At 39.6% G+C, this 16,106-nt stretch overlaps 1 protein-coding gene across 1 annotated transcript in view; it reads left to right on the top strand.

Annotated features, from left to right (window-relative positions):
• Nucleotides 1-16,106, top strand: part of fgd (faciogenital dysplasia) — a 109,953-nt gene that overhangs the window by 47,077 nt on the left and 46,770 nt on the right. The window contains exon 2 of the mRNA XM_036578935.1: nucleotides 15,771-15,932. Within this exon, the coding sequence (XP_036434828.1) occupies nucleotides 15,771-15,932 (162 nt within the window). The remainder of the gene's footprint in view (nucleotides 1-15,770; nucleotides 15,933-16,106) is intronic.

A 16,106-nucleotide genomic window follows, 5' to 3' on the forward strand; every position in this document is an offset into this window, starting at 1 on the left:
ACATAGCTGTATGTGGTGTCCCATACCCCATTACATATTTTTTGTTAATCTGAAGTGAAATGAAGTAAACACAACCTCTGCTATAATGAAAAATAACATTTCAGAATTTTTAAAAATTCTGCAGAATGCACAGTTGCCCAATATTTGATTAAGTTTAACCTTTTAGTTTCAAAGCCTCAGAACTTATTTAACTTATTAGGTCTAACTTGACTCGTAAGGACTTGTTTGGAAAGTCAAGAATTATCATAAAGAATTTTCTGCTGATGTCAGTTCCTGAGCTTAATAAATTCTCTGACATTTCAAACCTTGTGTTAATGCTTGACAACTGTGGCCTCCTCTAAGCAACTGGCTGAGGATGTGAGAATGAAGCTATTTGATGTGTACAGTGAAGGGGGAAGCTATAAAAAAATATCAGTGCACTTCCAGTTCATAATTTCCACTGCCCGTAATGTCATTAAGAATAATGGCAGTGAAGTGGAACTGTGGAAGACAAGGCAAGATTTAGAAGGGCAAGAAAACTCAGATAAAACTGCTCATATGCTGGCCAGAAAAGCAAAGCAAAACCCCTATATGTCAGCAAAGCCCTGCAAGAAGGTAGCTGACACAGGAGTGGTGGTGCACCATTTTACTGTGCGTTTCTTGCACAAATGTGATCTGCATGGAGGACTCATCAGCCAGTGGCACAGAAAACATTGCATGGGTAGATGAAAGAAATGGGTTCCTCTAAATATCAGCAGAATTTGGAAACAAATGTGATCAAGTCAGTCAAAACGGATGCTGGAAAAAGCCTGGCTTGTACAACAGGACAATGATCCAAAACATACTTCAGAACTCATCAAGAGCTACTTAAAGAAATGCAAATCTGGGAGTAGAACCTAAAGATGCTGTACGTGCAAGAAAGCCCAGACCTTGAAAAATTCCTGAAACAAGCTTAGAAAGACTCCTAGCTGTCTGCAAAAAGCACCTGCAAGCTGTGATATCTGCCAAAGGGGGTCTTGTTAGTGACTGAAAGGTAGGGCGTCCAAACACTCGCACATGCCACAGTTACTGTTTTATTTCCTTTTTTCATCAAATATTAAATAGCTACATGTGAACATTAACATTTTGCAGAAATGTTAATGATAGGTTAATAAAACCTTTTCCTATGTCAGATTTTTGTGTGTGCGTGTGTTAGATGTTGCCTGGAGGTTTCTGGCTCTTGCTGGCTGCAGTAAAGCACAGTGGTAATTATCGGGTGGCATATTGTGCATTATAAACTGACTGCATCCTCTACATCATATCCCCCCTAGTGATAATAGTCTACAGTCTTCCCTTCTTTCTCTCCTTAGCTTTTCTGCCTAGCCTCTCTTCTCACCTTCCCTTCCTCTACCTCAGAAACGATTTTTTTCTTTTTTTGTGTTTTTAATTCTTAAAGTAACTTTTTAAGCATCTTTCAGTCTGATCTTTATGTGCTGCTTCATACCATCAAGTTATGACACACTGTTTCCACACATTCTCTGTACTTGTGTGTTGACCCTAAACTTATTTTTAATTGAAGCCAATGGGCAGTTGCTGAATTTCATGAATAAGCCTTTGAAATAAGTGACTAGGCTGTATTGTAGGAATTCTAAAGTGTAGTAATGCAGGACGCGGCACTCTGGGCCGATGGAAGTGGTTATGTGTTGACATGCTTTTTACATGGGAAAAGTACAAACGGTCAGACTGGTAAACACACCTGATTCAGCTCATCAGCTAATTAGCAAGGCCTACATGAACTGAATTGAGAGCGTTAGGTGAGGGTAAACCCTAATCTCTGCAGCAGTGTAGCCTGGAAGGTCCCTAGTTTGACATGCCTGCATTAGGGTGAAAATTGTAAATAAAATCCAGGCAAAGTTTATCAGTATCAGTGGTGATATAAAGAAAAAGTGGTGTAATGCCATCTCTATTTATGCCTTTTACTTCCTAAAAGTTTCCCTAAAAAAATAAATATGTTTACTGATTCTGTCCAAGTACAGAGAAAACCTGTTGAAATTGTATGTGGTGATATGCTACAGATGTGGCAGATTAGTTTTTTAAACATTGGAATATTCCTTTAATAGTCTATTCTATTGTGATCTTCATGTTTTGAAGTACACATTTGAGACACATGCGATGCCTGTGTAAAAAAGCCTCCCAGACTAGTTCAGAGGCCTCTTTAAATGGCACTTCCTGTATTCTGTGGCTAATTGTGTTGCCTAGTAGACGTGTTTGTGTGTGTGCCTGCATGTCTGAGTGTGCTTAGGTGTGTGCTTGGTGCTTTTTCAGTGTATTCACCTTGCAGACTTCTTTTGTGTTCTGTTCTTGTGCTGGCCTGGGTAACTATAGGTGCATTTGAATGGTCTGTAAGGGCTGAATATAACCTTGACAGAGGCTGGGGTTTTAGAATGGCTGTGTTTTTGTGTGTGTGTGTGTGTGTGTGTGTGTGTGAACCTGCATGTACATATGCAGAAGTGGTCTGCGGTTATAAGTTCCTCCAAAAGAGTTGCGTTCCAATAGAGTTTGTATTGAACAGACAAAACAAACTGTTTCTTGTTTTATACTTAAAAGTTCATTGAGTAAAATTAATTCAACGTGACATTTTCTTTCTCCAGAAGCTACAAACCAGGCTGGACCCTTATTGCATGGCTGTCTGATTCTGTAGGCTACTTTCCCAACAAACTTGAGTCATCTGCATACTGGGTTAGAAAATACTGCAAGCAGATCAACTTCAGTTAACTTGAGTGAATAAAGTATCGGGTTCAACTCCTTAAGTACTAGAATCTCCTGGCCAGCACCTCTAAGCATAGGAAGTGACGTTAGCAATAGTGATGCACGATGATATTGGGATCATATCAATATCGGTAGATACATTATATGGCCGAAAGTATGTGAACGTCTGACCCTCACACTTGTACAAGCTTGTTGTCACCCATTCCAAAATGATGGGCATTAATGTGGAGTTGCCCCCTTAAAACAGCCTTCATTCCTCTAGGAAGTCTTTTCACAAGATTTTGAAGTGTGTCTGTGGGAATTTCGGCCCATTCAGTCAGAACATCATTTGTGAGGACAGACACTGATGTTGGACAAGAAGGCCTGGCTCACAATCAGCCTTCCAGTTCATCCCAAAGGTGTTAAGTGTGGTTGAGATCAGGGTCACTGGAGTTCCTCCATACCTAACTCATCAAGCCATGTCTTTATGGACCTTGCTTTATGTACAGGGGCACAGTCATGCTGGGACAGGAGGGGGCATTCCCCAAACTGTTGCGACAAAGTGGCAAGCATATAACTTCTAAAATATCTTTGTATGCTCTAACATTTAACATTATCCTTTACTCGAGCTAAGGAGCCCAAACCCTGAAAAACAGCCTATTATCCCTCCTCCACCAAACTACTGCTTGTACTAGGCTTTCCAGTAGGTGGCATTCTCCAGTCCAGTGAATGCTTTACACCACTCCAGATCCCGGTTGCCGGTGTGAGAGTGATCTTAGGCTTGAGTGCAGCTGCTTAGCTAATTCATGAAGCTCCTGACACACAGTTCTTGTGCTTCAGAGGCAGTTTGAACTTTGTAGTCAACACTCAGTGAGTTTGCTTGGTCTCCCGCTAAAGCTTCCATTTCACAATAGTAGCACTTACAGTTGTCTAGGGTAGATCTAGCTTGGCAGACATTCATAAACTCACTTGAGGCTGAGGTGGCATCCTTTGACAGTGCCACACTTAACATCACTGAGGTCTTCAGTATGACCTTTTCCAATGGGTGTGGCTGAAACTTAATGATTAGGATGGATGTTCATGTACTTTCAGCCATATTGTGTATGTGCTTAAAAAATCTGATGTCTGACAGATGTCAGATGTTGAATTTTAGTATCAAGCCGCAATTCCCATATTGGTGCATCCCTAGTTCGTAGAATGGTGGTCTTCTCTTTTTGTGTTGTTTGTCCCATGAAATAAGATGCTATGGTTCGCAACTGAGAGGAAAGCAGAACAAGCACTGAACCAAAAGAGCAGAATGTAATTAAACTCATAAAGGAAGCTACGATGGAAATGGAACAGAAGGAAAAGTAGATTGTTCTATTGATGAAGTGTTATAAGGTATTATATATTGTGTTACATTTCCTATCATTTGAAAATACTTGGGAAAGTACAAATCCATTTGAGGACAGGTTTTCAGCATTGTTTTTGAGAATTACTTCATATTAAATCTAAGCAAGTTGCTCTCACTTAGTTGCAGTTTCTACAGACCAGGTTGCTGTGTCTCAGGGAGGCCAGTGAATATGGTGTGATGGTGTCATCAGCCAACTAGAGGCGTATCTTGGGTGTATTAAGTAAACCATTACACCAAAGGCTGTACTTCTCTAAGCTGTACAGACAATCCTTTTCCACTTATGCCACATATGAAATGCCACACGACACGAGTCACAAGGTGAGCCACATTTGTGGCAGTTGGCAAAGAGGGTGTGACTTAAAAACCATGTCTTAAGAGCAGCATAGTTTGTTCATGTTACCATAACACAAGGGTAGAAGGTATGGCAAAAATATAACATGATACCTGAAGATACATACCTTGCGATACAAGATATGCAGTCAGTTTTTTCTTTGGAAGAAATGAGAAAACAACTGGTTGAAAAAGGTTATTAAATTGTGGTATAATGGGCTGATATCAAACACGTTACTTGTTACTAAGCAAGTATGCAGTTACTGTTCACTGGTTGTTTACAGGCTCTCTATAATTGACCGTTAGCAAAATAATGATTGATATGCCTCGTAGAGGCTTTCACACCTACCTTCTTTGGTCCAGACCTTCAGACTTTTCAGTGTAAGGGACAGAGAAGATTAAATGTTTAATTGTAATTTGGTTTGTTGAGTAAGTCAAAAGTCAACTTGAAAAAACGCATAAAAATGCTGAAACACATACCGTATTTTCTAAAAGAATGAGAGAGAGGATATTCATTTTTCATTCAAATGGAAAAGGCTGCCTGCTGAATTGATAATGAGTGTGTTTACATGCACTCAATAATTGATTATTCAAATTGATTATTATTCAAAAGGTCACGTAAACAGCATACTCCAATCTAGAAATCCGACTAAGAAATATGATAAGGAGAGCTTGGATTTTAGCTCAATAATCAGATTTCTCAGTGTATGTAAACTCTTACTCTGATTTCTTTCGGAATTTCTCAGTCTGGGCGAAAACAGACTGGAAATAAGCAAAAAGCGATGCCGCGAGGTGGCAGAGAGTGAGGCTAAAACCACCTGTCTGACGAAATGAAGGATTTAAATTTAAAATTTAAAAAGGATTTAAACATTACATTTACATCACGTTGTCTTCTGTGAGTTTATTGGCTGGTTGTAAAGCAGAAATCTGATTACTGTCTGACTCATGTAGACCCGGAGTTTCCCCATTATCTGATTACTCAAGTGCATATAAACGCGTTTTTGGATTACTGACAAAATCTGGTTTTCTGCAGTTATCAGATTATCAAATACATGTAAACGCGCTCAATGTCAAGTATAGGGAGACGCAGCCCATGTAGGTGATGATAACAGAACGTAGGTTTGTCATGCAACGGTAGGTTTGTAATTTGCAATGTAAAGCCAAAACTAAACAGGTTAAATGTATACATGGTAACAATAACATGAACCTTGGTTTGGACCTTGGTTGATACTTTTAGGTGTGAAAACGCTCTTAGGCAGTCACAACCGTCTCTGGAAAAAAAAAATCTGTCAAAACTACTCAAAACAAACCTGCAGTGAGAAAGGCAGTGACAGCAAATTAGTCTTAATTATCAGATTAAAAGATGTTGCTAAGGCACCAACACATGCTATCCTAATCACCTGGAGGCTGCTGCTGTTTTTGTTTCATTCCTGAAGCTGAATGCGTTTTTGAGTAATCTTGGTGGAAGGCCAAACTCAGCTAGCTCAAAGTAGTAGGTTAACAGGCATACCTATGTTTACTCTAAGAGAAGCTAAACTTTATCTGGGTTACAGCATTTGCTAACACTCTAGCATTTGCTCATCTGAAGAGTTAACCTCAGTCAGACCTCCTCCTTATTAGACATGAACATCTGCCGCTTTAACACCCAGGGGCTAACGCATTTTCCTGGTTTGCTTTGAATTGGCCGACATTCATATTCAGTTCTTAAACGGGTCTCCAGTGTAAAGCGAGTGTATGTTTGAATAGTTCTGGTCTGAGATAAAAGTTTTGTGGTCATACCAACAATAACTAAGGAAATGTGTGATTATGCAAATTGTCATTTGGTCTAAATATGGCTCATTTATATTTTATAGTGTTATATGGATGAGTATTGACAATACCCTTGGTGTACTATGAAAAGTAGAAAAAACAATACATTTATTGTTGCTTCGGCACCATAATACAATGCATTTTTGATTCAGTGAAGCAAAAAAAAACAGGCTACATGTGTTTTTCTTGTGTCTGGTCATATTTAAAAAAAGTAATTTTCTTCTGATATCACAAATATTTAACATTTTTCATGGTCAGTTCCAATTTTTTACAGGCAGTTTGGCTGATGGCAGAAATGTATTTATTTTTGGCCAGTTTCTATTGGCCTTTTTTATTTTTTAAATCTGAAACTGTCATTGTGTAATTACCAGGCGTTCTATACCTCCCCCTGACTGTGATTGGTCCTAATCACCATGTTGTTTATTCTGAGACCTCCCCCTCAATAAAGAGAGTGAGGTCTCACAATAAACACCATGTTGTTTATTGTGAGACCTCCCCCTCACTGTGATTGGTCCTTATCGGCATGTTATTTATTGTGAGACTTCCCCCTCACTGTGATTGGTCCTCATCGCCATGTTGTTTATTCTGAGACCTCCCCCTCACTGTGATTGGTCCTAATCGCATGTTGTTTGTTCTGAGACCTCGCCCTGACTGTGATTGATCCTAATCACCATTTTGTTTATTCTGAGACCGCCCCCTCATTGTGATTGGTCCTAATCGCCATGTTGTTTATTCTGAGACCTCCCCCTCACTGTGATTGGTCCTAATCGCATGTTGTTTGTTCTGAGACCTCGCCCTGACTGTGATTGATCCTAATCACCATTTTGTTTATTCTGAGACCGCCCCCTCATTGTGATTGGTCCTAATCGCCATGTTGTTTATTCTGAGACCTCCCCCCTCACTGTGATTGGTCCTAATTGCCATGTTGTTTGTTCTGAGACCTCGCCCTGACTGTGATTGGTCCTAATCACCATGTTGTTTATTCTGAGACCGCCCCCTCATTGTGATTGGCCCTAATCGCCATGTTGTTTATTCTGAGACCTCCCCCCTCACTGTGATTGGTTCTAATTGCCATGTTGTTTGTTCTGAGACCTCGCCCTGACTGTGATTGGTCCTAATCACCATGTTGTTTATTCTGAGACTGCCCCCTCATTGTGATTGGTCCTAATCGCCATGTTGTTTATTCTGAGACCTCCCCCCTCACTGTGATTGATCCTAATCGCCATGTTGTTTGTTCTGAGACCTCGCCCTGACTGTGATTGGTCCTAATCACCATGTTGTTTATTCTAAAACTGCCCCCTCATTGTGATTGGTCCTAATCGCTGCATCGTTTCTTGTGAGACCTTCCCCTGACTGTGATTTGTCCAGTGCTGAGACATTCTTTTCAAGTATACTTAAGACAGCGTGTTCAGCGGTAGTTTGATTTTGTTCAGTGCTTTCTTTGTTTGAAGTAGACTGCCAACATAACAATTGCAACTTATTATTATTGGCTGAAGCTGTATACTCAGACAGTTTAAATGAGGTGTCAGCTAAGTTTAGTCTTGGCCTACTTTAGCGTTGATGTTTTCCAGTTCAGTCTCTTTTTTTGTCCTCTTCTCACATACACACCAGCACAGACACTCTGAACCATTTAGGGACACTCGTTTGGGGAAAAGAAAGCAGACAGTATCTGGCCTACATTATGCAACACAGTGGATGTGTATGCATATGTCCATGTGGTGCATCTTTTTCTCGAAAAGCAGAAAGGCTGTCCAGCTGAGTCGTTTTTGACCTACAGCCAACTTTTAACTTTCACCATTGTCTCTCCTTTTTTCTCTCCTTCACTCCTTTTTTTTTATAAACCCGTCTTTTCTAATCCACGGTTAAAGCCTGAAACCTCTGTTTGACACAGCTTCTGCTTCAAATGACCTGATTTAACAAGGAATTAATGCCAACTGCTCGTAGCATTCATTTCCCACCAGACCTAGAAGAACTGATGCTTCTGGAATAATGGTCAGCGTGGCTGATGTCTTTACCCACAAACAGAAAGCAAGATCCAGGTCAGAATGCTTGTTTTGGAGAAGTTTTTGTGTCAGAAAACCTCCAGAGGGATGGCAGTGTCTCTTCGATCTCTCTCACACACTCTTTTTCTTTCTCTCTCTCTCTCTCTCTCTCTCTCTCTCTCTCTCTCTCTCATATTGATTCATTTGGTCTGCTTTGTGGTGTCAGAAGGAGGTCAGGCCAAGACTGTAATAGAGTCATATATTACCACTTACTGCTACTGCAGAAAAGACCCCAACCAACCCCAGCAGAAATAGGATAAAGGCTCTGGAGGCAAAATATGCAAGACTGATTTCACCTCAGGTTTCAGTTTCCAGTAATGCAGCTCTTGCTAATCCTAGATGCTTCTCAGTTTGAGCTTTTGAACAGGATGAATAATGAGACAGATCAAAAATGTTCCATTGTCCTTACATCAGAGATGTGCTGCATGACAGCAGGGGAATTGAGTAGGTGCTTGTTTTGTTTTGGAAACAGTCGGATATGGGTGATGTCTGGAATTTTCCGATTGCTGCAGTGACTCCCCAAACACGCTCGTATAGTTAAATACTCCGGCCATTAATATCAAAGGCATAGCACTGTAACAGTCTGTAAATGACTCCAAGATGTTCTTCCAGCATCACAATACAGTACATTCTCAGGCAGCTCAGTTTATTCGAGACAACCTAATTGAAATGTTAGTTCTATCTTCAAGGCCTGCTCTGAGGCGATTTGAAGAAAAATTTCATAATGGATGAGCAGATTAACACATGCTGAATAACACTTAACACTTGAGTTTCAGTCCAGCAGGTGGTGCTGTACTTCTCACACATTTGTGACGAATCTTGTGTACTCTTTCAAAAGTTATGATGAATGTAGAAATTTTTGACCAGTAAACGTTCACATTTTTCTTAGAGATGATCCACCACATGTACACTTAATATATAATTTTTGAGGATCTGTCAAGTTACTAATTATAGTGGGACACATTATTAAGATGTGTAGATCATGAAACAGATATGTGTCTGGACAGATAAAAACATGCAAATGTCTCCAGTCTTAGAAGACTGGATTATCTGTCAAATCTAAGCATCGATTTAATACAATCAAACAGTTGATTCCACACCCCTGCATTTCAGTTCTACAGTGAAATTGCTGGAAGTCCAAGCGCTGGGTTTATTAAGACTAGCCAAAACTGCTGCCAGTCAGTTCCTCAGGATTAATTAAACACGGTTTCAAGATGCTTTCAGGTTTCCTTGGATAAATTTAGTCCTTAATTAGGCTTTGATCTCCAGCAGTTTGACACAGACTTAGAATTACATTAGATACAGTAATTGTCACTTTATTGCTTCAGAGAGCTTGTTCTGTGGTTGCTTGTACGTTCTTAATTGGATTTGAGAGTATTTGTTAGTATAAAACAGGATTATCATCAATTTCCTTTTGGTTTGCCTCTCTCGTTTTTCTGGACTTTCCTCTATGTGTTACTGTAAGTGTTTCCACTCACCTCTTCGTCACTCAGACGAAAACACATCTGTAGTGGGTAGAGCAGGTTTGGCAGGTGCAGTTACTGACTGCTTAGGACAGCAGGTGCAGTCCCAGGACACAGGTGTTTTTTCGTGCTCACCTGGCAACAAGGGTGTGTATGTGTGTGTGTGTGTTCTGCAGAAACAGCAGGTTGTGGAGGGAGGGAACTGGAAGTGCAGCTGCTCGCTTTTGCTCTGTGCATACAAGCACAGGCTCAGTCACGGGCGCTTTTGGAGGGAGTGTTTAGGAGCTAGAAATTGAATTGGTTTGGAAGTAGGCGAGATTACACAGGAGAGCAAAAAAAAAAAAAGAAAGGCATCATTTCATGGTAAGAAACTCTGCGCTTTCTCTTTTGTCCCTTACATTCTTATCGCCATCCTTCCCTCTTTCTCGTTCATTACTGATCTGCCTGATTGAGGAGTTCTTACGCTTACTAAGTAGAGGTAAGTTGACCCACAGAAAGTATATACGCTGAGAATTAGGTTGATAGAATAAACACATACATTTGGTCCATTGCTATCTAGATTTGTTTTATATTGAGTTGTTTTTGAGCTGGTGGGTCATTTCTTGGTGAGTTTGGTATTGACAGCAGTTTTTTTCAGATCGACGTTCATTGACTTCACATTAAGGCTTAAGTAATTATTGAGATAATCCTATTTAATCAATAATACTGTGTACAGATAAAACCTATACTAGGGCTGGACAAAATTTATTGTTAATGTGATAAATTATGTCACAATATGATTTTCTGAGTATATTGTAGATAACATCAGTACTTAAACCCTTTTTTTCTCAGCTGCATATTTGAGTACAAAGAGAGCGTAATTTGTGTAATTGGAGTTAATTGGAGCATGTGATGTGACATGTTTTTTTACCAGATTGTAAACCTCAACTATTCATATTGTGACATTACATTTTTGCCATATTGTCCAGCTCAAGTGTATACACTCTGTCATTGATTTAGACTGTTGAATTGATCACAATACCTTTAGTATTGATTAGTGAATATCATTAGTAATGATTTAGGCCAAATAAGATTAGCTTTGGATTGGCTGAAATGTGAAGATACTTGCTTGAAGAGAAAATGTAGTTGGGGATGGACCCGTATGAAAACTGTGAGCCCATACTGATATCACGATATATATGATATACACAATCTGCCAATCCCGATTCTGATGTAGAAACATTTTTATACATTGTGAATTAGCATTACAGGGAAGTATATTGTTTATTTCTGTAGGGTTACAGTTGCAGGAAAGTTCAATAAGTGTGTCATCAAATGTCAGTTTAAAATAGCAGTCAAAGCTAGACATCAGTCAGATGTTGATATTTTTTAGGCAAGAGTCAGACGATGTGCGTATGATTCATTGTCATGATGGATCTTAAATTTGTATTGTTAAATTACTACAATTTAAGTCTATAATTTAACACTCACTACGCAATGAGAGGTGTCAAGGTCATACAGAGTAAAACAGTAATCTTGGAATCCATCAGTGCTTCGTAAGCAAAACAAGCTTAGCCTAGCATTATTTGTAGTGTCACAGGGTCTTATTTGCCAAAGAGATTAGAATTAGGCTGCAGAATACCTAGCAAAGGTGTGGTGAAGCAACAGTAATGAATAGTTAACAGCTAACAGCTTTGGCGTGGTGGCAGAATCTGCCGTTAAGGTGAGTATTGAGCATGGAATGCTTGATTTTCTTATGACACGTTCAGATTCATATACACAGTCATGAGCTGAGGATTTCTGATTTGTAAAAGTATTAATTGAAAAAGACTATGAAAACTGAGCTATGGAAGCACTAAAGGGCTATGAATTTGCATATTTTTTCTCTCAGTTCTTCAGTTATTTTTAATTGTTTTCTCAAGATAGAGTTATTTATGTCATTATCATGACATGTCTTGATAAAACATGTACACCGATCAGGCATAACATCATGACCACCTCCTTGTTTCTACGCTCATTGTCCACTGATCCACTCAGACCAGCGCAACACACACTAACACACCATCACCATGTCAGTGTTACTGCAGTGCTGAGAATGATCCACCACCCAAATAGTACCTGTGAGGGTACCTGTACCTCTGTGAAGGTCCATGGGGGTCCTGACCACTGAAGAACAGGGTAAAAGGGGGCTAACAAAGTATGCAGAGAAACAGATGGACTACAGTCTATAATTGTAGAACTGCGAAGTGCACCTATATAGTAAGTGGAGCTGATAAAATGGACAATGAGCGTAGAAACAAGGAGGTGGTCATAATGTTATGCCTGATCAGGGTATATGTCATGATGATAATGATATAAATAATTCAGGATCCCAAGAGAACAATATGCATTTTGCTGTTACATGAATATCATGTTACCATGAAAAAAATGGGAAAAAAAACATATAAATCCATGGCACCTTAAGGTCTTCTGTAGAAAACAGTGAACAATAAAAGGTAAAAAATCTAGCATAAGAAGTCACAAGACCTTTGTAATGGATGTTCAGGAAAATTTATGCTGTCCAGGAATATGATGTCCAAAATGATAAATTCACAGGAGAAGGCAAAAACGTTAATGTAAAGAGATTTTATTCCAAGTAAATTTGAAGCACTTGTTATGGGTCCAATCATCATGAAATTTTCACACTATGCAAAGAACAGCTGCTGTGTTCAAATGATGTAAAACAAATGTGAAAAAGTTGGAAATATATGGGGATATACATTTCATTTGCATGGGTCTGGACCAGTTTTATAGCCAGTTACACCTCCAGCACTGCTGAAGGCACAGCTGGGTGTAAAATAGGTCTTGTCCTAGATAAGCCTCAAAGACTTCACATTGAATTTCCTCCATTTTTTTTAAACACCAACCCATATTTTTCTATTCTTTCTCTTTTTTTTCTCCCATTTTCACCCTGAATTTGCCCAGAGGCAGAACTGATCTGGGATACTTCACCTTTTCCTCAGGGATTTGTCTTTGCATTTGGAATGAGGTTCTGGAAAATTGGAGGATTTTTCCAGCGCTGAAGCTGTGAAAGTGCTAGTGGGAATTCTGAGGCAGTTTGGGAGTGTTGATGGGGCAGGAGGCAAAACGGGATTCATTAAGGGAAATGGAGGGAAGCTGATTCCACACCAGCCTAGAGCACTGTGGAAATCCAGGACAGATGATGGCTGGAAGTGTGTGTGTGTGTGTTGAGTGGAGGACAGGAGTAGCATTTTGTGGAATAATGCAGCAAAGATAGACTGTTGGTTGTGAGCCCTTAGGAAACAGATGGTACACAAACACACTGGATGATATAGGGCATTAGAGGCATGCAAGCCAAAATTTACATCTGATTATCATAAGCATAAACCATGCAAGCATGTATGGAGAGAAAAAGAGAGAAAATCTTCACGGTGATGTACTTTTGACAGTACTCGTCTTCATAGATCCGTCTCTCATTTGTTAGATTGATGGGCCTCTAACAGCAGTCAGCGACAGTAACAGTGACTTCAGCAGCAACACTGTAACGTGGTTACTAGTCAGTAATATTTGCTGGTTTTATTGATCTGTCTGTCATTTGTTACTCTGATAGGCCTCTACCAGTAGTCATCGATTATTATTGTTTAATCTAAATATTTCCATGCAGTGACAGGCTGATTTTTTTTTTCTATATTCTGTATTGTGTATTAATTGTAGAATCTTATTCTTGTTTCCACTTAAGGTTTTTTTCTCTTGCTCTGGGGCTTGGATCCAAATTTTCTTTAAAGTTGCCGTGTGACAACGCCTGTTGTAAAAAGAGCTATATAAATAGACCTTGTCTTGACTTGAATCTTGACTGGAGCGTAATCTGGACTCTTTAAGGTGGTAAATTGTATGAGAGTGACATCAGCAAAGTTTCCTAATCTCTGTATTGCATTCACACAGATCCGCTCTGTGATGCGTTGAATGTTGTGAGGCTTGTGTGCTTCCGGTACACTTCCGGTACACTGGGAAAGCCCTTTTACGGTGGTCTGCATCAAACAAGGGAATTCAACATCAGAGCGTCCTTTCCTTTTCTTCTAGCAGCGCATCAGTGCTTTCTTGTCTGTATAACCTGCATGTTTCAGCAGCAAACTCTTGATAGACGTTCATATTGTTCCTGCAGCATGAGCTGCTGTTAATAAGGCAGACAAGCAATGATTGACAAGTGTGTGGATTTTGACACTTGGGATTGTGTAACATATTTTTTGGCTAAGCATCAGCGACCTGATTGGTTAAACTCAAATTGACAAACCAATCGTAAGCAGATATCAAGTAAGGTTGATTTATCATTGCTTTTGACGGTGATACACATATATGTTAAGTGTCTATATTTTCTGTTATCTATCTTTATAGTGAGAGTAACAGAGTGCTTGTATCCCTGCAAAATTTATGACTATTCAACACCCACGTGTGACACTTGGTGCACTTTGCAGCCTTTGCAGTGTGAAACCAACCGGACGAAATGAAAAAGATATCAAACGCAAAAACCCAAACTCTGGTGTGGACAACCTAGGTGTGAAAACAACATTAGAAAGGCATATGTAACAGTATTTTAAGCATCATGCATGAGCGTTATCCTTATAATCCCACATTGTGTTAAGGAAATGCATTCATCATTATTGTAAGAAAACCCTGTATCTCCATAATGGTAGTTAGTATCCTTCAAATAAGCCCCAGTCAGCAAAATATAGCGTACTACATTTCCCTGGTCATTAAAGAGAATGTGGAACCATTTGGCAAACAGCATGAATCCCGCTCAAATTCCCATCTTGCACCATTTGTTTTATTGTACCATTACTAACATTACGTTAAGAAACCTAAGACATATGTAGGTTCGCTGGTGATAGTAAACAAAATGGCTTTGTTTATGCTGTAGACATGAGGTCTGGAAATGGAAAAACTCTGAGGAAGTTTCTCCACCCCGAATGGCTTTACCTCTCAAAGATTAAATCATGCAGAAATTTAGAAAAATCTGTGGAATTCCCCTTAAACAGAGTTCCAGATTTTGGAGTAACCCTTATCTGAATATTTGTTCTGAATGTTTTTCCTACTCAAACACACCTGATCCTCCTAATCAGCTCATTAACAATCCCCTCCTGTGTTGAACTGGGTGTGTTAGAGCAGGAAAGCACTAAAATATCCCAGGCTGTGGTGCTCCAGGACTGGGATTATGAACTGCATTTTTGACCTGTGCTTTAAAAGGTTTTATTCCAAGTAATTTTATCCATTTCTGTTGGAGCATTCGTTATAGAATGTACTCACAATATGAAGGTCTGCTGTGATTTTCAAATAGTGTAAAAGAACAAAAACAAAGAGTTTTTTTAATGACGATGTGTGTTATATCAGCATGCCTATAAAGCTTATGTAGCGTTCTACGCTCGTTGTTGGTCACATTTTTAGCCAATTACAGATGGAGACTGTTGTAATAGCAAAGCTAGAATGCACACTACAGTGAGACATTAAAGTCATTCAGAGTGGTTTGATGTGAAATCGTTCCTTGTAGAGAAATTTATAATTTATAATGATTGGACACGTGCGTTCTGAGTTTTCTTTGGGGACTAAAACAATGTCTCAGAACAAAAAAAAGTGTCGGATATAGGCCCTTAAATTATGCAGAAATTGTAAAAATTTAATTGAGTTCCCCTTTAAGGCAGGACTATTGGTGGTTTGAATAAAACATTTTCAGATTTTTGGAGAGGGCAGGAGAAGTCCTTGCAGTTAAAATAGACTGAGGCTTAGCCTAGGGATGGAGAAAAAGAGTACATTTGAGTGTCACTGTTTCTGTACCTCTGGAAACCATGTATTGATCGACCGATCGATAGGTGCAATCTCTCTCTCCCTGGCTGAGAGACATTCTGGGTAAAACGTCCTGACGAAGGTCGAGCTTCTCCTCTTGTTTCAGATATTTCAGAAGGTGTGTGTGTGTGTGTGTGTGTGTGTGTGTGTGTGTGTGTGTGTGTGTGTGTGTTGGTTCTCATCTCTCTTTTCCTTTTGTCTCTCTCTCTCTAGACCTCTCCACCTCAGTCCTACAGTATTCCTGCGAATCATTGGATTTGGTGCTGAAAAAGAAAGCCCCGCCTCCTCCCAGACCATGCCACACCCACACTGTAGAGAATCCCAGCCCACAGCCCATAGCTGCACCCAGGAAGGCTATCTCACAGAAACCTCAAGGTAATGGATCTCTGAACTAGATCAACCCAACCAAGGTCTTTACAGCCAGCTCCATAATTATTGGCACCCTATGTAAAAAATCAAAAAGGTCACAAAAAATGTCTTTTGGGGTTAATCAGCTCAGTCTCACTCTGAAAATATGAGAGAAATCTCTTTAACTGAAGTAAGTGTGAA

The sequence above is a fragment of the Colossoma macropomum genome, unplaced genomic scaffold (assembly GCF_904425465.1).
Source record: "Colossoma macropomum unplaced genomic scaffold, Colossoma_macropomum, whole genome shotgun sequence".
NCBI classification, from domain to species: domain Eukaryota; kingdom Metazoa; phylum Chordata; class Actinopteri; order Characiformes; family Serrasalmidae; genus Colossoma; species Colossoma macropomum.